The sequence below is a fragment of the Poecilia reticulata genome, chromosome 19 (assembly GCF_904066995.2).
Source record: "Poecilia reticulata chromosome 19, P_reticulata-male-v2, whole genome shotgun sequence".
NCBI lineage: Eukaryota > Metazoa > Chordata > Actinopteri > Cyprinodontiformes > Poeciliidae > Poecilia > Poecilia reticulata.
In genome coordinates, this window is record NC_088848.1 from 10,323,837 (window position 1) to 10,347,993 (window position 24,157).

At 38.8% G+C, this 24,157-nt stretch overlaps 1 protein-coding gene and 1 long non-coding RNA gene across 7 annotated transcripts; one reads left to right on the top strand and one right to left on the bottom strand.

The window, feature by feature from the left end:
- Positions 1–4,529: 4,529 nt before the first annotated feature.
- Positions 4,530–23,970, top strand: LOC103481557 (thrombospondin-2-like). 3 transcript variants are annotated; one of them, XM_008437099.3, is made up of 22 exons: positions 4,530–4,677; positions 4,877–5,039; positions 5,181–5,246; positions 5,363–5,499; positions 6,701–6,892; positions 7,461–7,554; positions 7,639–7,800; positions 9,473–9,649; positions 9,726–9,899; positions 10,237–10,367; positions 13,585–13,719; positions 13,807–14,025; positions 14,108–14,215; positions 15,705–15,864; positions 17,530–17,648; positions 17,786–18,020; positions 19,445–19,672; positions 19,744–19,874; positions 20,205–20,345; positions 21,010–21,107; positions 22,402–22,541; positions 23,566–23,970. In XM_008437099.3, the coding sequence occupies exons 3-22, from the start codon at positions 5,183–5,185 to the stop codon at positions 23,571–23,573; spliced, it is 2,853 nt and encodes a 950-aa protein (XP_008435321.2). In that variant the 5' UTR covers positions 4,530–4,677; positions 4,877–5,039; positions 5,181–5,182; the 3' UTR covers positions 23,574–23,970. The 3 variants fall into 3 exon arrangements, with proteins under 3 accessions (XP_008435321.2, XP_008435320.2, XP_008435322.2); XM_008437098.3 differs by lacking the exon at positions 4,530–4,677 and having other exon boundaries at positions 4,700–5,039; XM_008437100.3 differs by lacking the exon at positions 4,530–4,677 and having other exon boundaries at positions 4,700–5,039; positions 7,642–7,800.
- LOC103481556 (uncharacterized) lies at positions 5,351–18,631 on the bottom strand. 4 transcript variants are annotated; one of them, XR_001777604.2, is made up of 4 exons: positions 18,549–18,631; positions 13,876–13,991; positions 6,788–6,964; positions 5,351–5,487 (listed from the first exon to the last, which is right to left on the bottom strand). It is a non-coding gene; the product is annotated as an uncharacterized LOC103481556 (long non-coding RNA). The 4 variants fall into 4 exon arrangements; XR_014085072.1 differs by lacking the exon at positions 5,351–5,487 and adding an exon at positions 13,571–13,686 and having other exon boundaries at positions 6,630–6,964; XR_014085073.1 differs by lacking the exon at positions 5,351–5,487 and adding an exon at positions 13,571–13,756 and having other exon boundaries at positions 6,630–6,964.
- Positions 23,971–24,157: the final 187 nt, after the last annotated feature.

Sequence of the window (24,157 nt, forward strand, 5' to 3'; positions counted from 1 at the left end):
AATCCATTGGAATTTCTCCCGTCAGGTGGGAATTCTGACTCCGACAGTGGCCAGCTATATGCATAAAACTGAGCAAAGGTTGTGGTAATAAACTGAGTGTTTTGCACTTTTGTTTTGTTTTCTTAAACCGATACTACTGGAAAACATCTGTGCTTGTAAATCTGTGAATACTCCTTCAACTTTTCATATTTTGTAGGTTACAATCAGAAACGTCAATGTATTTTATCTGGATTTTAATACATGATTGCCTTTTTTTTTTTTTTTTTTTACAAATAAAAGTCTGAAAAGTGTGGCATGTTCATCATTCTTTAGTCTACTTCCCCCAAATAAAATCTTTTCATGCCATTTGCAAAAATATGAGAAACTATCTTCCTTTCACTTTACAAACATGCCCTGAAATCTGCAGTGTTAAAATATGTAATTTCAATAAGATACGTTAAAATTTGTTTATACCTTGACAAAATTTAAAAATGGTTAAAGTTGTTAATATTTTTGCATTCCACTGCATTTGTGAAAATATTACCCAATTGTTTATCCATAAATACAGATAGTATTTAAGCTTCTTTAAAAAACAATTATGCAAACTGATAACGACTAAATTTTAACCTTAATGTCTTTAATTTCATTAAAAAAGATATACCAGTATAGGTACAGCACGGGGTCCCAAAGGATGATTTGTATTAGTCAAATATCCCTATCAGTCATTGCCGAAAGCATAATCCAATAAACTGACATAAAATATAAACAGTGGTTAAAAAAAAAGGTTTAATGAGACGACTGTGTTGTCACTGTGCCCTGGTTTAATTGGCTTATTACCGGTGTTTACACACTTTAACTAGTGACAGTCCAGACCCTTGTAGGTCAAAAAGCTGAAAAACTACAGCAAATGAATACAAGAAGTCCCAGAATGCACCATTCAGGACTACAGAACCCAGCAGCAACATAGAAAGCTAATCCTCAATATATTGGGATGATCTGATAACTGGATTAATGCCCTCTCCTGTTCTACTGACCCAGTAACCCACTGTAACTGAGATAAACTGAGATGAGCCCTGCCTGCCTGCCTGCCTGCCTGCCTGCCTGTCTGTCTGTCTGTCTGTGTACATGACTAAAGGGCAGCACTTTCTTCTGGCACTACTGCTGCCAACCTCATCCCTTCTTGCTCCATTGTGTGCCGTTATATGCGAACAGCAATTTACTTTAAGCTCATTCAATTCTCCAACCACTACAAGTTTATAGCTATGTGGCAATTGAAGGATAAGTGTTTCTGCTCGCAAAGGCAGCTTAGGCGTATGGTGGAAAAGCCCTTTCCGTTGTTTTTAGAGAAATGAGGCAATTGCTTTAGTTCTACTTTTTCTTAAGTACGTGGATTATCCGACTCTGACCGAGTCCCATGAGAAGTCCTCTTATTGCTTTAGCAGGATGACAGCGGAATGCGCAAGTCTGGGCACCTCTTGTTCTCCAAATTTCTGCTGCTGTCAAAAGCAAAGGGATTTAAATCCAAAAGCCTGAAAGTAAAAGATCGTGGTCGAAACTTGTTTCATTTTTGTTTCATTATAAATTTAAAGTCGAGAAAAACAGGGTAAGTTTGGAAACTCTTGGAGTCATTCAAGAGTCAATAATGTGCCTTGTTGGATTCCTGTGTGCCTCCTGCTACTCGGTGCATTTTCTCTCTCTTTTATGCAGACGACTACCAGGTTTATTTTCCTCTGAGGCACACCAACTATTAACCGACTCGGCCTTGCCTTTCCTTGACTGCCTGGCTGACATCAGGAAATTTATGACACTGAATTATCTGAATTTTAAAGGCAACTAAAATGAAATCATGCCGTTAAGCATTAAGAGGATCTCATGTGTCGACACTTTTCTCCCTGAGGAAACTTGAAGGCTTCAATTTGTAATTAGTTAGTCCTGCTTACAACTCGTACAAAATGCAGCCACAAATTTTAACTGGTAGACAATTTGTGATCACATCTATAATTCTGGCTTCTTGTCAGTACCAAATATATATATTTTTTTGTCTATCAGATAGGTCCTACTCCCTCTCAGTAAAATTAACTTTATCTGAAGCTTTAATTGCGCCTTTTATTTAACAGTTCTATTCATAAAGAAGATTTCACGTATATGTGATCAATATTCATAACCAAATAGATTAAAACTGGCATGTTGCTTTCTAAAAGACAATTACATTTTCCAGCAAAACACTATTTATTGAGAAAAAGTTAATCTAATCTAAACATGGAACAGCATGGAGAGTCTGGTTGCCTTGTGGTGTTGGATTGAATTTACAGAAGTGTGAAAGTGAGACGTTTCTCCTGCTGCAAAATTAACTTTAAATCAGGAGGAACTGTATCCAATACAAGCAACAAAGTGTACAGGGCAATATTTTAAGGAGACAAAAATGGTTAGAGAAACTGGGGAAACAATAGTTACAAAAGTTACAAAAAAAGTCGAGGTTAATTCCCGTTACTTAATTTTATTACTTCGTTCTTCCACTTTGTCCCTATGCAATTTAACTATTACTTGTATTTTTTCAGTTTTTCAGTATTTGGGTTTTGTATTTTTTTTCAGTTGTTTTTGCTGATTTATGAAGATAAGTAATCACAAAATGCTTAAATCTCACACATAATGTAATTTAATTTCACATTATTTTCTGAAAAACGTCTACTGATTTTTTTTTTTAACCATTTATTTTTGCTCTAGCTTGCATTTAATGCAGTGGACCGTTACAAAATATGATGCATTATTGTCCCCGCTAAAACTACAGTAACTCCAAGTGACATTCTGCTGGGGTATATTATTAACTGAAGTCATACTATAATAGCACTTCTTAGCAATACTGTGGTAGATATGAGGCTCTTGTTGATGCAAAGTTTGCAGACAACATCCCACAGCTATTTTATTGGGCCAAAGAACAACCAAAACAAAACAGTGATTGGCTGAAAGGATCAGTACTCCAAATAAGTGATAAATTAGGAGGGTAAATTTGAGACAGTCCTGGCTGATGGCGCCAAGACTCAGTGGGTCTCCACATTTTCCCAGTTAATTATGTAATGAAGATGCCAAGTTCAAGAAAAAGTGACGGAAATTTTGACAGATCATACAGACTGGTGTTCCTTCCCATTAAACAAATATAAATCATGAGAAAAACCTAATGGTTATGTAAGGCACAACATCTAAAAAGTCTTAGCGCAATTTAAAAACAAAATTGTAAAACGGAAAAGGAAAATCTAGATATAATCTATATGAAAACACATATTCTGAGAAGTTCAAGTTTAAAAAAAAACATCTCTTCTCACCAGCTGTTACGTATGAATGAATTGTGCTTTTGTCAGCTGTTGCAGCTTGGAGCAAACATCACACATCTGCACGAACACAGAAAAAAAAAAAGTTTCCAGCTGGATAATTACAGAAATACACAGTGGACTTTCTCAAGAGGTGCAAGGTGGAGTTTCTGTTTTGATCCCAACATCAGATACACACATAAACTCACAGAATAACCCGAGTGAACAAAATCCACAAACGGCAAATTTTACTTTATTTTCTGTCTTAAGTTTATAATGAAAGATTGAAAGCTTCAAAAATATTATCATTATGCCTCTGACTAAAATAATCTTAATTTGTACAGGAGATGCTCAAGTGTTTGCATGTGTTTTTTTTTGTTTTTTTTCAGCATTGTGCTTTTGTCTTTTTTTTTTGACATGTGTATGGAAAGATAAAAAATGACTGAAGCGAATAGAGAAATCTGAATCTGAATTTTGAAATTTTCAAGTTAACCTCTACACTCTTCATTCATTTCCATGTTTCCTCCGTTTGGCTTTGCCGTTTCAAACAAACAAAACTCAGAACAGCCTGTGCCTCTCATGCCATTTGTCAGTCCAAAAATTTGATGGTAGGCTTTGCCAAGCAATCTTGCCCAAGTCTTTACCTTTGATGTCCCCTCAGATCTTCTTACTTTACGGGCTTTTTTCTTTCCGCTATTCCAGAGCACAGACAGCACCTGCTTTCTGAGCCTCGTCTGTTGAGACGGCTCCAAGAAGAAACATGTTATCGGTTGCTGGACGTCCTGTATTGAGATGTTTCTAGGTACCTGGGAGGAGAGGATTTTGCTGGAAATTACCGTGTGTGTGTGATAGTATGGGCACATCTGTGAGGCTCATTATTCCACAAGTGGAGTCTACGATGGAAAATCTGACTCTGGATGATGATGATGCCTTTTTGACTCAGCAGGGAGAGGACCAAACGCAGAGCGTGAGAGAGATCCCAGGGAAAGATGTTTCTGAATTCCTTCAGCTTGGTTGTCTTTCCCTAACGATCCAAGGCACACTGCAGAAACACACACACACACACACGCACACAAGAACACACGCAATAAAATACCAACATCACACATTTTGGTTTTTGCAAATGATTTCTGTTGATGCCAGTTTTCTCGGTCTAAAAATATGGGAAAATTTTTGAAGCCAATCAGCTTCTCTCTATGCGTTTGCGTGTGCAAGTGTGTGTGTGTGTGCATAACTTTGAATGGCTTGAGTCGCAGTTTGGGGAGTGAGGAGTGTAAATGATGTGTCTGGGAAACCTGCATTCAGAGCTCAACAGACGCAGCTCCCTCCATCCAGCTGGGTTTCTCTGAGATTTCTGGGAGATATGCAGCTCAGTTCTGTGCCAGACAGACGAGTAATATACGACCCCTGCTCGTGCCTCACACACATACACACACACGCAGACACGCACACACACTAAAACAAATGCATAACCACGGTAGTTTCTGCAGAAAGTTTCTACAGAGCTGTCCACATGTTCTGCACTCAGGTTTCAGCCGTCCGGATGCTACAGCGAGAAATTACTGAACCAGTTTTTGCTGATGTTCTTCAAGGTGTGGATCTCAAGGTGAGAAGGACATAAGGAGATCAGGATTTAAGGAAAAAGGGAAGGAGACAGACATTCCATCACAGCCCCTGTGGAGCTCCGGCTGGGACGAGCCTACCATCTGCGATACTCAATTGTGGAAAAAAGGCAGAGCTGCAAGGGATACACAGGTATGCAAGGTTCATTTCCTCTTTGATATACATGGGTGTGTTTTTATTTTTTCTGGCGGGCAGCAGACACGCGAGCTGTCTGAAGTGATGCATGCATCTCGTTTTCTGTGGCGACTACAAGTATGATTCGTTTGTGAACAGGAATGTGGCCTCTCAGAGACTTCCCTTGGCTTTTAATTCCCCTGTGTGCAGTGGCTGTGTGTGCAGGTAGACCACACACACACGCACGCACGCACACATACACACTCCCAGCTGCATTTAAATACGAGCACCAGTCCAGCTTTTCCAGTTCTTTTGTATCACCAGGAGATGCTGTTTTACAGGTGTAGATGGTGCGAAGGTGTACAATGGGTCGATGGAAATGTGTCACCATCCTTGCGATGAGCTGCTGGATTTGATCACCGAGATCCACGGTCTGCGGATCGTGACCAACAACCTGCTGGAAGATCTAGAGAGAGTAGTAAGATGCACACAACTAGATGCTCTGCTGAACAACTGCTGAAATCTTTTTATGTTGCACTATTTTATCAGTTTAAATTAGAATTGTTAGTTTTCCTGTTCAGGTAGAGCAATGTCCCTCTTTTACATATTAGATTCTTCAGGGATCTATTTTTGGTCCTCTGCTCTTCACATGATGCTTTGCAAAAGTATTCGTACCCCGTGAAACGTTTTACATCTTGTATGTTACTACCACACACTTTAATTTATTTTGGTGGGACTACAGAGCAACATGAAGTAGCACATGCTTATGAAATGTCAGGGAAAGGACCTGGATTATAAAATAATTTACAAAGCAGAAACGTTTCGCATGGTTTTGTATTTAGCCACCTAAAAAATTTGTTATGTTTTTTTTTGTGCAAATTATAAAAATGTCCTTTATTAAGTTAAACTATTCAATAAAATGTAACTTTTTTCTACAATATCAAAATAAAGAGTTTGGTGCTTCTCTTTTAGGAAAAGTACTCCAGAACAACTTGCTTTAAAATGTTCTAGAATTACCAACTTAAAAAATGCCAATACTTATCTTTGCATTTATGTTATTTTAATAATTATGCATTTTAATAATTATTAAATACACATATATTAACATGGTTAACCATGATGATTGCTTCGTTCTCAGCTATTCTTGCAGTTCAACTTCAAATGTTTTTTTTTTTTATATCTGGTAATTAAGTGAATGAAGTGAAAAATGGATCAAGGGATCATTAAGTGATCCAAAAATGTAGTTTAGTATACTTTAGAGTAGATATTTACTTTTGTCTGTACTTGTAAACCTTAAATAGATTGCACAAGATGATTTTTATGATGTGGTTTGGGACAAAGACTGGAAATACAAGCAAAAAAACAAAACAGAAAAATGTATATTTCTGTACTCTTTAAAAGATTATATAAAAAGTTCCTTATGTTAATAAAGAGCCTTTAACCTAAGAGCAACTCATCTTTCAGAAGATTGACTGACTATAATTTATGGTGAACTTCATAGTAGTTCAAAGGGAAAATAAAGGATAAAACATTCTCTTCTAATCATAAAATTATGACTTATAGCATTTCCACAAGGCAGACCATTTGCCAATTCAACACTCTAGGACATATCTTGTAACACCTTGATCTTATTTTCCTCTCTTAGCATTTCTTGGATTTCATTTTTTTTGTCCCGTCAGTCAAAAGAAAATGAGGGGATGCGAATATCCTTGACTGAGCTGAGTAACGACAGCAGCACAGTCGACGGAGACGAGGAGGACAACTACCTGGACAGGGACAGGGACGGGGAGGTGTGGTGCATGCAGGATGGACGAGTGTACGAGCAGGGGGATGTCTGGGAGGTTGACAGCTGCACCTCCTGTGCTTGCCAGGTCAGTGCTGAGCAAATGTGGAGTCATGACAACCTGAAATGTGAAACACAAGCCTCTGGTGGGATGAAGGATCTGTCAGAAGCAGAAGAGAAAGCAAGAGTCAAACCAAAAAAATATATTTTTCATCAGTTTTGATGTTTAACTCAAGCTGCATGAAATTATTTAAAACAAATAAGGTTTCAAGCTCTTTTCCCCTGCTTTTAACAGTTCACCTACATTTCGACACGAGAGATACCGATCTCCAAGTCTCAATCTTAAAAAAGAAGGAAAGAAGCATTTTATCTGGAAAGTCGTAACATAACTCAACTTTTGCTCAGTGGGGAAGTTTTAAATGTGTCCAGTGTGGTTACATTTATCTCAACGAGACCCAGTCTTTGTTTTCCTATTGCTTCATCCGCTTCCCTGAGTCTGTTTCTCTTTAGAAAATATCATTAGTTTAAGTCAAGAATGCGTTCAGGGAGAAGACAGGCTTATTCCTGACAGCATTTCATTCCTCTGGCGTGAATCGAAACATCTGGATCGAATAACATGATCCGTTTTCGCCCAATTTAAATTTATCACATTCCAGGATGGAAAAGTGGTGTGTAAGCAGGTGCTGTGCCCCCCTGTCTCCTGCATCAGTCCATCCTTCGTGGATGGAAAATGCTGCCTTGTGTGTCTCGGTGAGTGGCATTAGACTCAATCATTTCTGCCAAGGATCCATTGGTGTGAAAAAAATATTTAACCGCAGATTTCTCTCTGTGAAGAAGATGAAGACGGCTGGTCCCCGTGGTCTGAGTGGACCCACTGCTCCGTCACCTGCGGACGTGGAGGGCAGCAACGAGGTCGATCCTGCAACGGCATCAACGGCTGTGCCGGGCCCTCGCTTCAAACCCGCAGCTGCTCACTGATGAAGTGCGACCGCAAAGGTAAGGACATCAGCCTTCATAACTATTCTACAAAAAAGAAATCTCTCTTTGCCTACAAGTTTCACTCACAGCTGGAGACTTTTTTTTTTGCCCCAATCCAGTACTACTCCCGGACAGTCGCTTACTCAGAGTCTATCCCCACCGCTGTTGTAAGCTGACCCTATGTGGATTTTATGCCTCATGTACTATCCGTCCTTTTGAACAAACATCAGGAACTTTCCTTCTCAGCATTCCCTGCCTGCCAGGTCTTTATTTGCCCTCTGAAGCATTGCCCCAGTCACAGCAACTGCTCTCAGCAGCTGGATAGCTGACGTGGAGGGATTTGATCCAGCCAGCTTGACTGCACTTTGCAGCCAAATCCTCGTATTTGCACCGGTTAAGTTTGTTCACCGCATTTGCACTGATTTCCTGAGGGAGAGTAAGCTCACTTGTTTGGACCTTCTTGGTTGCTTGGGACTGCACCGCAACATCTGTCCTAAATTCTGTTTGTATGTTTTCTGGTGGGAAGATTAGACATCTGTCCAAATCAACTCATTTTTCATGACTCGCTTGTATTCACAAGAGATCTTGGACCTGATGCTACCCTCTGGTTGGTCTCTGCTGATCTTACAATGCTGTTTATTTAGTGGTGTTGCCCCCTAAGGTGTTATTACTTTCGGACATCCTGCATTCCTCCAGCAGTTCTAGGGTAAAATCTTGATAGTAGACTAACAAATGTAATATTTATTAGATGAAAGACAGCAGAAATAGCAATGATACTTGCTATAGATCTTTCCAATCCTCACCGATGATCATAAGACATGTATCATGACTTAAAGTGTGAGATCCTGGATAAAAGTGACTAAAAGGAACTTCCTCTGTAGGGTGGCTGGGTTAAGCCTTTGAGATAGGAGTAGGTGCTCCATCCTCACTCTCTCACACCCTCAACATCCCAAGTAGCGAGTTGAAGTGGTTATAGATTTTTTTCAGGATGTCTTTGGGTACGTCCTTTTTGTACTTGAGTACAATACATGTCATGGCCATACCACCTATGAGATGGTTCCAAAAAATGGGGAGGAACCGCATAGAATCTTTAAACCAAAACAAATCTGGGAAAGAACCATTTAAAAGCCATGCCAGTGGAGAAGTGGATTGAGAGGAATGTTTTGAAATTCCCAAGGAACAGCTTGAAAACGTCATGGGTTAATGGGTTATCTGATTTTGCCTCTGACTTATTTGCACTTCGATCCCCACTGATGACAGAAGATGGATGTCCAGCCAAATCAAGCATGTCTCCATTATCAACATAATGCAGTTCAGAGTCCAGCAGTTCTACTGGTTACAATAAAATATGAGCCCTCTTTGTTTTCTCATTTTGGATGGTCTTTGACATAAACACTCCATCTAGATCCGACACTTAGTGGCTTTCTGAGAGACCGGTAGATATCTTAGATATTTCACAATCCATATACAGACAATACGGTGACTGAGCCTTTGGAGTTGTTTAAATCTCTTCTTCAGAACCACTTCTTTCTTGATTCAAATAGAGCATGAAACCTTTATAAAAGTTGGTGGTCAATTTTCTTGTTAAATGTGCTGAAGTTGACCGAGACACATCAGATCAAAGTGAGTTAAGTGATTAATTATTTCAGTGTTCTTACAATCTAAATTTGTATAATTGTTTCATGTCTAGGACGCACAGATGGGAACTGGGGCCTTTGGTCTCCTTGGTCTGCATGCACAACCACATGTGGTGAAGGCAACATCACACGGGTCCGTATGTGCAACAATCCTCCACCATCGAAGGGGTCCAAGGGCTGCAAGGGAAACGCTAGAGAGACAAAACCATGCAACAACACAGTCTGCCCTGGTGAGCACACACACATGATTTCAATACAGGCCTGGATTACAATTAAATTATGTATTTTCCGTTTCTGTGTTTGTAGTCGCAGGAGGTTGGACAGCCTGGAGTGAGTGGTCGCAATGCTCGAGTTCCTGTGGTGGAGGCCTTATAAGCCGCCGGCGGGAGTGTTTGAACCCCGCCCCTCAGAACGGCGGGAAACCTTGTGCTGGGGAAACTACAGACTACGAAGCATGTAACAAACAGCCATGCCCTGTTGGTAAATCAAACCTCGAGCAGTATATTTTTATGTTTTGTAAGGACCCCCTTGAAAATGAGATGATACATCCCAATGGGTTGTCCTTAAAACAAATAAATAAATACATTATTTTTACTGTGAAGGCAAATATTATTTCTCAAGCAGACTAAACCTCAAAATTAATGGGTAACTTTTTATTTTGGGAAACATATTTTAAATAATACTGGTTTAAATAAAATCCTGAGGTGTTTGTTCTGCTTTTATGCCACTAAAGAGGCAGAGATGACAAAATAATTAAAATCCTAGAATATATTAGGTTCCACTAACGCTATCCTTCCTTTGCTTAAATCTCTTTTAGATCTGTGTTTGCATTCAAATCCATGTTTTTCTGGGGTGAAATGCACATCAATGAGTGACGGAGCTTGGGAATGTGGAGATTGTCCTGTTGGTCTGAAGGGGAATGGCACACACTGTGAAGACGAAAATGAGGTACAGTGAACCCTCACTATAATGCGGTTCACCTTTCGCGGTCTTGCTGCTTCGTGGATTTTTTTTGTGTGTGTAGTTTTTATTTTTTTACAGTGCATTGTGTTCTGCGTGCTGATTGGCTAAAATATACATAATACAAATTGGCCATTCAGGAGATAGAAACTGAAACTTTGAATGCCTGCTGAAAAAAAATCTGTGGCCGGAGGCTCTGCCGTAGATACAGCTGTGAATCTCGCAAAGAAGCTTGGAGGTTAATGACATGACTGCTGATGACATTAATGCTGTGATTGATGCACATGCACATCCGCTGACCTGAAAACAGGTTTTGTTTTTTGGTTTCAATGTAGAGTATTTAATTATGCTCTGTAATAGTTGTAAAAAAATAAAGGTAACTACTTTGCGGATTTCACTTATCGCGGGTTGTTTTCGGAACGCAACCCCCACGAAAAACGAGGGATCACTGTAGACAAAAGACTAGAATTAATTTAATTAGCTTTCACTGGTTCTACTTAGATTTAGAAAAGTAACTGATCTGAGGAAAATATTTGGTCAGCCCTCTCTAATATCCCCTAAAGAGTTTTTGGCCTAATTTGGGGTCTTTGCTCTTTGGTGGAATACAGTCTGCAGATCCACAGGGGTTCCAGTCAGGAGTCACTAACAGCCAAAACACTTTCTTTAGTCTTCAAGTGCATTTTGAGGTACCCCACACTCTCTCTTTTGCTACTGGCTGCAACACAAGCCCAAACCCTATGCTCAAAGTTGGAGGTATCTTGAAGAAAGTCTGAACTCTTTTGCCGTGGATACTTACTTTCTCCCAAAGATTAACATTGAGCATGTTAGTTTGCTATAATCTTTTCTAAAATATATATTTCTTCAAGTTTCACAGTCTTTTCCATGGATCATCTTTATTTCAAAGTACTATTCCGGAAGCACAAGGTTGATGCCATGATGAAGTAATTTTCTTTAAACTGTCAAGTGTATTGAAAAACACTTAACAGTGAGCTTCTCTGTGCTACTGGCTGCAAAACAAACTCAAGTCATCATTCTGCTAAGACAACAGTTAGTTATCTTAAAAATCTCAACTCTTAATGTAAACATGATCTTTCCCACTGCAGCTTAGACCGAACTTAACAGTTTACTAAAATCTTTATCATATTATATATTTCTGCAGCTCTCACTGCATTCTCTGGCACTGCGCGCATTTTTTTCTTCTTCTCCTTTTTCAGAGCACATTCTCTGTAAGAACAAGGTTGGAGGATTCTGATTATTTAAAGGGCCTTGACATTTGCATCTTTCATAGCAACGACTGTGGACGTAGCTCTGACAAGCTTATTAAAATTTGAGACCTTGGCAACAGTTTTCTGAAAGATCTAATTTCCAGGGGTATTGAAACTTTTTTAATAGTTATCTTTTCTATTTTTTCCCTGTTGGTGTAAGCGTGAAAATTGGAGTTATGAAATGTAAAATGTTTTATTGTGAAAGGTTCCCCGGATGGGAGAGAGAGAGGGAACATTTGATGACAGCTGAGGGCCGGTCAGCTGAGTTGGATGACAGCTGATGGTGTAGCGGAAAAAAATTTAATGTTCGACACCGAGAAAGAGCTCAATTATTTTCTATGGATTATTCTACAAAGGAGAATCACAGTAGCTGGACACCCACGAGTCTTACACTGGTGGCAGCGGTGTTTCTCAGTGTCGAACATTAAATTTTTTTGTCTATGCTCTGCGGAGCACAGACACTTTTGGAGGGAGTTTCCAAAACTAATCGTTAGTAACTCTCTTCTTTGTCGGCAGGTTCGGCATCCCCATGGCGATCCTGTTGTGCAGAAATGGTCATTACATTACTACATGGTCATTCTCTTGCTGGACATTTTGATGCAGTAAAGACTTTACAGTGTGCTCAAGCTAGGTGCTACTGGCCTTACATGTCTCGGGATATAACTGAGTGGTGTTTAGAATGTATGGTGTGCGAGGCACGGCGGCCGCAAAGGCCCCGTCAGCAGGCCCCTTTGAAACATGTTGTTGTCTCAAAACCATTTGAAAAAATAGCGATGGATTTCACTGAATTGTTATGGAAACAGATGCTTGTTGTAATGGACTATTTCACGAAGTACATTAACCTATATGCACTTCCTGACCAGAAAGCCGTTACTGTAGCCAAGTGTTTGTTTGAGGACTACATTTGTCGCCATGGTGTTCCCCACAGCCTACACACTAGGTGAAACAACAAACTAGGTTCGGTCGTCCCATTCGTCCTCCAGACAGGTATAGCCCTGACTTCTGAAGAGTTATTTTACTTGTTTTTTTTTTCCCTTCTTCACTGTTAAGTTATGACTTTTGGTTACTCTGATGCCCTGTTCAGAATGGTTTTTGAAGTCGCATTGTCATTTATTTATTTTTCTCTTCCTTGTTTCCTGTGTTAAAAGTTCATTCCTGTAAAAGTATAATTCTATAATTCTAGTTTATGAAAATGGCTGTTTTCTTGTACTAAATCACCTCATTTTATTTGCTATGTTTTGAAGCGGGGACGCTTCTTTAGTTGTTCTTTTGTTGGGGGAAGTAGTGTAAGCGTGAAAATTGGAGTTATGAAATGTAAAATGTTTTATTGTGAAAGGCTCCCCAGATGGGAGAGAGAGAAGGAATGTTTGATGACAGCTGAGGGCCGGTCAGCTGAGTTGGATGACAGCTGATGGTGTAGCGAAAAAAATCAAATGTTCGACACTGAGAAAGAGCTCAATTATTTTCTGTGGATTATTCTACAAAGGAGAATCACAGTAGCTGGACACCCACGAGTCTTACGTTGGCATAATAAAAGCATGCTATGTTGAATTTAAAACTGCAGCCATCTTGATTTTAACCTATTTTAATGTGGAAGTTGTATATGGACCGTCAATATTAAGAAATGATTGGTGGGTAAAGGTTTTTGCTTAAACAACTTTCATCTCTAATTAGGGGCTCTAAAGACATTTTGACTCTCACTGTGACACAAATCAGCTTGATCACTAGTTTTAAAAATGTCTCTCAGTTCTTTTTATTTCTAAAAACTTTTCAAAAACCATGTCATTTACCTTTCAGTTTACATTAGTCATTCAATGATACACTACTTTTGGTGACTATCAAATGAAATTCTGATCAAATACACTGAAGTTTATAATTGGAATGACACAAAAAGTGGAAAAAGTTCCAAGAGTATGATGTCTTTACCTCTGTGTCTGCAGTGTGAAGTGGCTGAGGTGTGTTTTACAAAATGCGTGAACACGGATCCTGGATTCTACTGCCTTCCTTGTCCTCCTCGGTACAAAGGCAACCAGCTGTACGGCCTTGGATTGCAGGAAGCCAAGAGAACCAGGCAGGTAAGTGGGATTTTAAAGTCTACCGTACTTTTTTCCCCTTTAGCCAGAACAAATACACAACAAAGATTTTTGGACTCTCAATTCTAGGTGTGTGAACCATATAACCCTTGCAAAGAAAACACACACACTTGCCACCAGTTTGCTGACTGCATGTACCTGGGCCTGGCATCAGAGGTCTTGTTTAAATGCTCGTGTGCTGTTGGCTTTGCTGGCGATGGCTCTGTGTGTGGTGAGGACTCTGATCTGGACGGTTGGCCCAATGAGAGTCTACCCTGCAAGCAGAATGCCACATATCACTGTGAACAGGTGAGAGAACCACCTAAAAATAAATAAAAATACTCCTACAATTATGCTTTTTAATCACTGGATGTGTTCTGATTGGCTGCAGGATAACTGCCCCGTGCTGCCAAATTCTGGACAAGAAGACTTTGACAAGGATGGACATGGGGACGCCTGTGATCCTGATGATGACAATGACAACATCCTAGATGAGAGGGTGAGACCGTTTGGCAGCTTCCCAAGCAAACTGCTTTCATTCAGGGCTTGATTGCATTGCCAAGTAAATTTCGCCTCACTGTGCTGACATAGTTTACTTTAATTTAATTAAGACAGTGTGCATAGGAAAAAATTCACCCATATTTAGGTTTATCTAAAAAAATTCTACCCAGAGCAAAAAGCACCCAATTTACAAAGATCTAGCGCTGTTTGTGACAGGCAGATTATGTGAAAAATGTATGTTTTTTTCTAGGTGTTTATAGGCGTAAAAGCATTTTTGACACCCCTCAAATATTCAGTTTTGTTCACACACTTTAATATCTTTGAAGTCAGAAAAAGTTGCCCCCACTCCTCAGTTTCAGCTTTGAGATGTTTGAGGGGTTTCCTGTATGTACAGCCTGTTTCAAATCAGCACAAAGCATCTCAGTAGCATAAAGGTCTGGGCTTTGACTCAAGACTTTCCATTTCTTAGTTTTTATGCAACCTTTGGTGGGTTTTCGAGTATGTTTTTGTTCATTGTCACAGTATAGGCCTCTTTTTATTTTATACAGATGGTTGTACATTTTCCTGTGGTACAGTGGAAATTATGGTTGATTCTATGATGATAAGGTGAAAAGATTCTGCTGCACCAAAGTGTCTCCAAACCATAAAACTTCTGCTGTAGGTCCTGTGAAGAAATGTTAGAGGAGTTTTGAAGACTTTTTGGCAAGCTACGGTCTACTTCTATGGAGTGCTGGGGGTGACAAAATTAAATAACTATAAAATGAAAGACACTTGTCTTGTATTAATTAATTAAATGTATCAAAAATATTGAAAACACCAATAATTAATTAAATGTATTATGAACTTATTAAAAACATCAATCAATAACTAAATATGGAATTCAATAATTAAATGCACAATTAAACAATTAAATGTCCCATGAAATAAGAACAAGTACCGTTTTAGATCATAAATTTAAGTGGCCAAATGTCCTTTTGAAGAAAATATATTATTTCATTGCACTTGATATGATAAGCCTATGTGTAATTCCAGCAAATAACACTACTCCCACTGTTGCATTTTTCTATTACATTTTACAGAAAAGTTTCAAATCTGTTTTCCTGAGTCTTTATTGTTTATTGATATTATTTATAACAAGATATTATAAATTAGGTGCCAATTTCTTGAATGTGGTGGACTTACTTGGCATGTTTGGATTACCAAACAACTAGAGCAATCGGCAGTATTGTCCCAAAAACTGGATCAAAATGTCAGCTAATACCACATGTTGAGGTCGGGATTAAGTTTCAACTTTTTTTTGTTTTGTTTTTGTATTTTCTTGGTTACGTTACATTTTACATGCTCTGCCTTCTTCTGTTTTTATTTTGCATCTTTTTTTTCCTTCCTGTGTTTTTCTACACCTGTGCTCAGTTTTACAGCATCATAAATTCAAAGCGTCGGGAGTTGTTGTGCAAGTATAAGCATCTGAATGTGTTTTTTTGGCAAAGGACAATTGCCCGCTGACGTACAACCCTCGGCAGTTTGACTCTGATGGGGACGGGGTCGGGGATTCCTGCGATAACTGTCCGTTTGACAGCAACCCGAAGCAGACAGACACCGATGGCAACGGAGAAGGAGATGCCTGCAGCATCGACATCGATGGAGATGGTAAAAGCTATAAAGTGGCTTTAAACCTGCAGAAACTTTCAACTAACCGTCAAGCTGCCTTCTGACTTTTTGTAATGAAAGTCCAAACTTCTACATTTTGGGAGGGAGCAACTTTTAAAGCTGGAAAACTGTCTGAGTGATTGATTCATGGGGACAGTGTGACTGGGAGTGAATGATTAGATTCAGCAGACTATAAACAATTTCACTGATAAGAAAGGGTATATTTCAATTCCAACTGAAAGACATTCAAGTTTAAAAAACCTATTAGGGTGTGAATAACAACATTTGTTTATGGAAAGCTTTCCATAAATGATAAATAAAAGGGACAAGGATAACATGTCAAATGAATGTTGGTGATGTAATGCTTCACAACTCAATTCAGCTTAACTGGGAGAAAAAACTATGACCTGCTATATGTAAAAAATAAACAGTCTGCTTGAAGCATTTAACAAAATCAAAATGATAAACATTAAAATTAGAGATGTGTGCCTATCAGGTTTTTTCCTGCCGATACCGATCACCCATGAGGGCCGATCACCGATACCAATCACATAATTATTTTATTTTTTTATCATAAACACTACCGGTTACATTATGTGGAAAAAGGAACCATGAATTCACCTTAATTTAGACAAAAACTTGTTTTTAATAACTTTTTCCAAGAAAAAAACAAAACAGGCATTGTGCAAATTGTACTGCTATCGGTAATACTATCTTTAACAGACTGATAACATATGAAGGCTCTGAAGAGGCTAAATAATGCAAAGAGACAAAATAAAACCTCTCAACATTGCCAAAAAAATTCAAGTATAAAACTTAACATTCAAAGGCAAATACAGGTTCCATTACAATAAACAATCCTGAGTTACTGAATGAAAACTTCCTGATAGCATGGCGGCTAGCTGATTACTGCTAGTTCTGAGTGGCTGTTTCTGACTGAGCGGAGTAATGATGCAGAACAGGGAGGAGATCGATTATTTTTTTAGAGATTATCTGTCTCATGTTAGGACAGCTAAAGTTTTAATACGTATGTAAAATGTATTTTTTTAGGTTAGATGCTGCATCTTTAAACAGAGGTTCGGTGTGAGAGTCACAATATTAGTACCTGTAGCGCGTAGGAGCGGTTCAACAGCGAGAGCAGAACCAGCGTCTTACATTGCAGCTCGAAGACTTAAATAGTTTTGCGGGTTATTTGTTTAGCTCATGCTAATGAGTGAGTGTTTGTAGCTGTGCGCTGCTTTACCTGCTATCTGATCCTCCATATGTCTTTTTTACTGCAGTGAACCTCGATATAGCCAAACTCCGTCAAGTATTTCATTGTTTTTATGTCGTATTAGCTTCGTTGTGTTGATGCATTTTGACGTGCTTCAATTTTCCGCCACAACACGCAAACTTCCCCATTCACTCAGTGCGTTATAGTTCGACATCGCTTAGGATTTGTTGCTGGACCATGGTTGTTGGTGAACATACATTGTACAAAATACATTTATAGCCACAAATGTGAGTATAAATCTATTGTCAAATAAGACGAGCTAAAAACAAGATAATGAAGCAATGGTGCTGTTTCAGCATCTTACCTTATAAGATGAACTGAGGGGAAGAAATAAAACTGGGGTGTAATAAATCTAAATTTGTCTTTTTACTGTTCCCCTAATTTTCCTATAGAGAAACTGAATGAGCGTGACAACTGTCCTTCTGTATACAACACTGACCAGAGGGACACTGATCTGGATGGTGTTGGAGATCAGTGCGACAACTGTCCTCTTCTACACAACCCACTGCAGGTTCCTACCAACACACACACACACACACACACACACACACACACACGCGCACACACACACACACACACACACACACAAATATCCCAGTGTTGTAAATGAATACAACCACTTTGTAAAAACTTTGGCTGGGCTTGTAGATTGACTCTGACAGTGACCTGGTGGGGGACTTGTGCGACAACAACGAGGACATCGATGAAGATGGACACCAAAACTCTCTGGACAACTGTCCCTACATTGCCAACAGCAACCAGGCCGACCATGACAAGGATGGAAAGGGAGATGTTTGCGACCATGACGATGACAATGACGGGATCCCCGATGACCGGGACAACTGCAGACTGGTTCCCAATAGAGATCAACTGGACTCCGATGGTTTGTTTTTCCACAGTTTTAAGAGCCATTTAATTTACCATTACACAAAATGTGACAATGTTAATGTTAGCTTGATTTCAATGACAGTGCTAGGGCTAGCAACATTTAACTATTGAATTGCTTCAGATACAACAAAGTGGGACTGCAGTATAATGCTAATTTAATATTGTGTCTCTTTACCAAGCTTCACATATAGGCAGCCATTACTCACTCACTGAACAATACTGTTTCTCTGGTTCTTGCAATAACCCATAAGGAAATGTCAATTATACAGATAAAGGGACCAAAATAATGTCCTTTGTGTGAGAACCGTCTCAGAATGTGCAAAACACAATAAGTGTGTTTTGCTAAGCTACAAAGTCGGCCAGCATTAGCACTAAATAGCCTCCAGAAATATGTCCCATTTTCCACACAATACGAATCGCAAACTGCAACGTTACGCGACTCACCAGTTGACACTCGATTTAATTACCTCTTCAACTCTTAAAGATAGCTAAATACATATGCATTGAAATATATTTTACTGACCTGTGATGTGACACAGGTTGAGCTTCGTTTAGCATCTAAACGGTTTATTCTTCTTCTGTGTCCTTCACCTTCTCTACTCCACGAATGCGACATGCGCTCCTAGCGGTGATATGTAGAATCACACCGAATAACTGAAATAACATTAAAAACATTATCACAATGAGAAATTAAAGATAGAAAAGGAAAAAATAATGTTGGGGTGCCTGTTTTTATACCTGGATGGTGTTTTCATTAGCAATAACGCTTTCCAACCTCAAAGACTTGAAGCTCATCACCAGATAAATTCTTAAAATACCAGTGGAAATATGCAAGAAATGGTCAGTGATTCTAGGAATTGCTTGGCTGTTCCAATGTCAATAAAGATTTTCCACTGAACATTAAGAAGAGTTCATGCATTTTTTTGTAAAATATAAATCATAACAAAAGAGTTGTTTTAGTTTTTGAAAGTTAACACTCATTTTACATTGCTTTATTATCTTTTGAGTATGTCTGTCAGGGGTGTGAATAATCAGGGTGTGTGAATAATCACCTTAAGCATTTAGTAGGTATTTCCTGATGCCAAAAATAATTGAAAATAAATTCAATAAAGTCTTCATAAATCCCAAACTACCTTTTAGTAAATACTTGTACAGTCCAGATCACTTTAAAAAGCTGTGAAATATATAGAAATCATATGCTAACAGCCACTGTTATCTTAAAGTTCTTACACTGGGACTGACTGATAAGAAAATAATCAATAGAAAACTCATTATGGGAGCATCTGTCAAATTCCAGGCTTTTTTCCAGGTAATCTTGACGCCCTCACAAGATGGTGCCCTGGGCAGTTTGGTTCAAGTTCCAAACTACATAACTTTATGAGTCAGTTCTTCCTTTTCTCCCTGCGCACTGACTCTCAGGTGACGGCAGTGGAGACGCATGCTTTGACGACTTTGACAACGACAGTATTCCAGATGCACTGGATCCCTGTCCTCTCAACCAGGATATTGGGGCGACAGACTTCAGGAAGTTTCAGGGCGTATTACTGGACCCCAAAGGCACCACGCAGTCTGACCCTTTGTGGGTGATTCGCAGTCAAGGGACAGAGCTGCTGCAGAAAGCCAACTCTGACCCTGGAATTGCTTTAGGTGAGTTATGAAAACAAACAATAGTCGTGATATGGTTTAGCAAGAAAGCTAATATGTCTACATTTGAATAGGGTATGACAAGTTCAGCGCTGTGGACTTCAGTGTGACATTTTATGTGAATACCAACCGTGATGACGATTATGCAGGGATTGTGTTCGCTTATCAGTCCACTCGTCGGTTCTACGTTGTCATGTGGAAACAGGTGAGGCTTGTATGTGGATTTCAACAAAGAAACCTTTCACGGACACTACTGACGTCGCATAAATATTTCATCAACTGCACCATGAAGCCTTAAATCAAAAACCACTCTTAAAATTATCTTCACAATTACCCCTTTAATTCAGTATTAACCTTCTATTTCTTTTTATATTACAGCTTTCATTGGCAGAAAAAAAATGTCAGGGTTAACATTAGAAAAGACTTTATGCTCATCTTTTTTTCTTTTTTTTTTTAATCAACCACCCTCTCTCACAAACATATTGTTAATCAGCCTTTACTTGTCAGTTTATTATCATTCCTTCTTTGCATGCAGGTGTCTCAGGGTTACTGGGAGCAAAGGCCCTCCAAAGCTTTCGCCACATCAGGATTGTCAATAAAACTGGTCCATTCCAGCACAGGACCAGGGGAGTACCTGCGTAACGCTCTGTGGCACACTGGAAACACAAGACACCAGGTAAAATATAACATTTTGAACAAACCTTTAAATTAAAAAAATAACTAAAAAAATAAAAAAGGTCCAATTCCTGTCAAACAAGACGTTCAAGTATCTTGGTTCTTCAGTGATAGTAGAATGGAGCGCTACATTGTCCGGAGTCTCATCTGCTGTAATTTGGAAGCAATCTGGTATTCTGAAGATTGAGCTGAGCCAAAAAGAAAAAAAGCTCTCGGCTTAACGGTCCATCTAAGTTCCGACCATCACTTATGATCACGAGATTTGGATCATGACTAGATCACAACAAGATCCCAAACAAAAGCAGCTGTGCTGAGCTTCCTCCCTACAGAGGCTGGCCTCACTCTAAGAGATGAGATGAAGAGCAATATTATCTGGGGGTTGTTGAAGTAAACCCAATGCTCCTCTCTATCGAAAGACATCAGTAAATCTGGTGTCTTTTGGAGAGTCTTCCAAAAGACTCTCCAGATTTTCTAGAAAATTCTCAATGGGAGAATACCTAAAAATTTACTTGGATAAATCATAGTTTTGAAATAAGGTCATTAAAAAAAAAGTAGGGCTTTCTTGGGAAAACCAAGAATTAATATTCTACTTGTGACTAAAGAGATTGCCTCTACCTTAAGTTTTAAAAACAAACTTTTGAGAACAAAAGTTGTGTCTGTTTCAGGTCAGAACATTGTGGCATGACCCCAATAAAATTGGCTGGAAGGACTACACAGCGTATCGCATGCACCTTATACACCGACCCAAGACTGGGTTCATCAGGTACAGTAAAGGTTATTATGGGTTATTGATTTTTCAGTGAAACAGACCTTCAGCCCTCCAGCACTTATAATAAAAACCAAGCTGCCATGTGTGACTTACTTATCTGGAAACCTTGCTAAATTGAATAGATTCTCCAGCTTGTAGCTATAGGAAATTCTTAACAGGACAGCAGAGTTTTTAGATTTGGCACATTCAGCTCTAGATTTTTACTGTGCTTAGCCTTGGAAATATCATCCATCTCTAGGAGTTATTTTTATGATAACAGCGTAATCCACTTCTTCTGGTGTACTCGGTTCACCCCAACCTTAAACATCTGCTTCATCTTAGCCCTTCCTCTCATTAATGACTTTTGAAAAGCGTAAAAGACAAAATGAAAAACAACCTTGTGAAATGAGGTATCTGTGCTATGTGTTGTTTCTGTGCAGATGTTGAGATGATCAAAACCACAGAAACTGTTAGCTTTAGAAGAAGAAAAATCGTTTCTCCTGCCATGTCTTCTTAATCAAATTTAAAGCAAACAATAAGCACTTGTCATGCATTCTAGGTACTGAATGATTGCACTTGTACAAAGCGGCACTTTAAAAAGGTGAGGCTGAAAAGAAGCTTGTACTCCTTCATTTTAAGGCACCTATTTTGACTGACATTTCTGAATAAGCGCTCTGAGTCTTTTCTATTTTCTTTATAGATGTGCAGTACATGTTTAGTACCTATAGCATCCAGAACAAAAGAGAAACTTTTGCTATATAGTCTACTTGATGTTGTACAGTTAGGAAAGTATATTGGATCATTGACATGCCTCAGTACACACCGTATTGGTGGGGATTGTAATAGTTGACTACATATTGAAATATTATGCAATTTTTTTGGCTGGGCTTGTAGATTGACTCTGACTTTTTTTTTCTTTGTTCAACAAATAACACGCAATTTGCCATTTGTTATGCATTAAAATACAAGCTAAAATGCCATTTTGCATTTGTTGTTGGAGAATTAGACTGAAGTTTTATTTTCTTGAGTTGTCAGACCAAACACCACGTGGGAGGAGAGCAGTCTTGGTCACATCTCAACAGTCAAGCAATCAGTTACTCCTTAGTCAGCAATTTTACATTAAATCTTGGGTCATTGTTTAGAGTTTAATCTGATGAGTCTCTTACATGTTGTGGTTAGTTTCTCTATGTAGAAAGTTTACATTTGAAGCATAAATGTTCTTAGTTACAACGTAAGTTTCGGCAAGTTGTTCGCCACATGAATAACTCAAACCTGCCTAGTTTTCACCTGCGCTGTGCTCTTGTTGCAGGGTTGTTGTGTACGAGGGCAGGGGCATTCTGGCTGACTCAGGGGCGGTTTATGACCACACCCTGGCTGGAGGCAGACTGGGACTGTTTGTCTTCTCTCAGGAACAAGTCATCTTCTCAGATCTAAAATATGAGTGCAGAGGTAAGATGTCCAACCAAACTATTTGCTCTCACCACTCATTGCTGTTGTTAATGATTAAAACTTGCAGTGAAAAATAAAAAGAAAATAACTTTTTTCCCCATTTTTGTTCTGACAAACGTTAAGTGTATTTTTCAGGATTGTATGATGGACCAACATAAAGACATGCAACAGTATGAAGCAGATAGAAGACAAAACCGTTTTTAAAAATTACAAACAAAAATATATGGATATAGAAAATACTAATTAATTTACAAAGAACTCTAAAACCAAATTAACATGAATAGTAATTTATTGGACGAGGGAGAGTGGCATGCATTTGTATTCCTCCAAATGGTTTTCTTCAGGATTGCCTGGTATTTAGCTTAATCAATCTTCTCATGAGCTCTGACTAGGATTCCTGTCTCTGCTGAAGCAAAGCCTCTCTATTGCACGATTACACCACTGCCATATTTCACTCTGAGGTTGGTGCACTCAGGGTGATGTGGACCTTTAGTATTCCTCCACATGCACTTTTTTATGAAGGCTAAACGTTCAATTTTGGTCTCATCTCTTGAGCACTTTCTGAATGCAGCTGTTTGGACTGAATTTTATTTATAAAGCCCAGACTAAGGTGGGAAATATATAAATGTATGCCACAGTTTTCACATTTTGATTAGTAAAATATTGTAAAAACAATGAACTTGTTTCCTTCAGCTCCACAATTCTAAGCAACTTTGGGTTCATCTCAATAAAACCCAATAAGATGCACAGAAAAAAAAATGTTCAAGAGTTACAAATAGTCTTAAAAAGGCATGAAAATATTAAGGCAACAAATATCCGTAGTGGTGATATCTCTGTGTCGAGATACGTTATACAGCCTTACATAGTTTGTCAAACTAGTGAATAACGGAGTAAAAATCTGAAGCAGAAAATGGAAATGTTTCACCAATGTAAAAAAGCATAGCACCAAAGCTCTGAATTATTGCTTCAGATCATTGCGCCTTTGAAGTAATGTCATTGATCTGGCTTTCTTTTTGATTTTCAGACAACTGAAGCACTTTTTGGGACGTTCAGGATGTTGCACAGAAAACAGCCAGAGACCCACAACAAAAACACAAAGAATTTCATTACAAATGGAGGAGAGGGGGAGACAACAGGATGTACCATTTTTTTTATCCTGCCAACACTATCTGTTAGTGACCATCATCTATCTATCTGTCAGCTTTTTATGCAACAGTATTGATTCTAGTCTGTCTCATTCGCTGTATATTACTCCTCTGGCAGCGTGTCTAATGACAGTCCTTGTTGCTTTTTATTTGCGCCTTCCTAATGGTTGTAAATAAGTATTTATTGTGAGAGGCCAGATATAAGACAGGTGAAAATGATGACCGAGTAAACTGGGCACATGTTTGGTGGTAACTTATCAGTAAAAATAATGTTTTTGAATCAACTGCTTTTGTTTTATGGTTTTTTCTTTTGGCTGATGACGCCATAGTGCGTGACGCTAAAACGCACATGCGGGAGACGTGGTCTCTAGCACCCTCTGGTGGGGAATAACGTTATTGCATATTAGAAGGTCAATATCTTCTAATATGCTCATAAATAATAATAATAATAATAAAAATATTGTAAAGCTT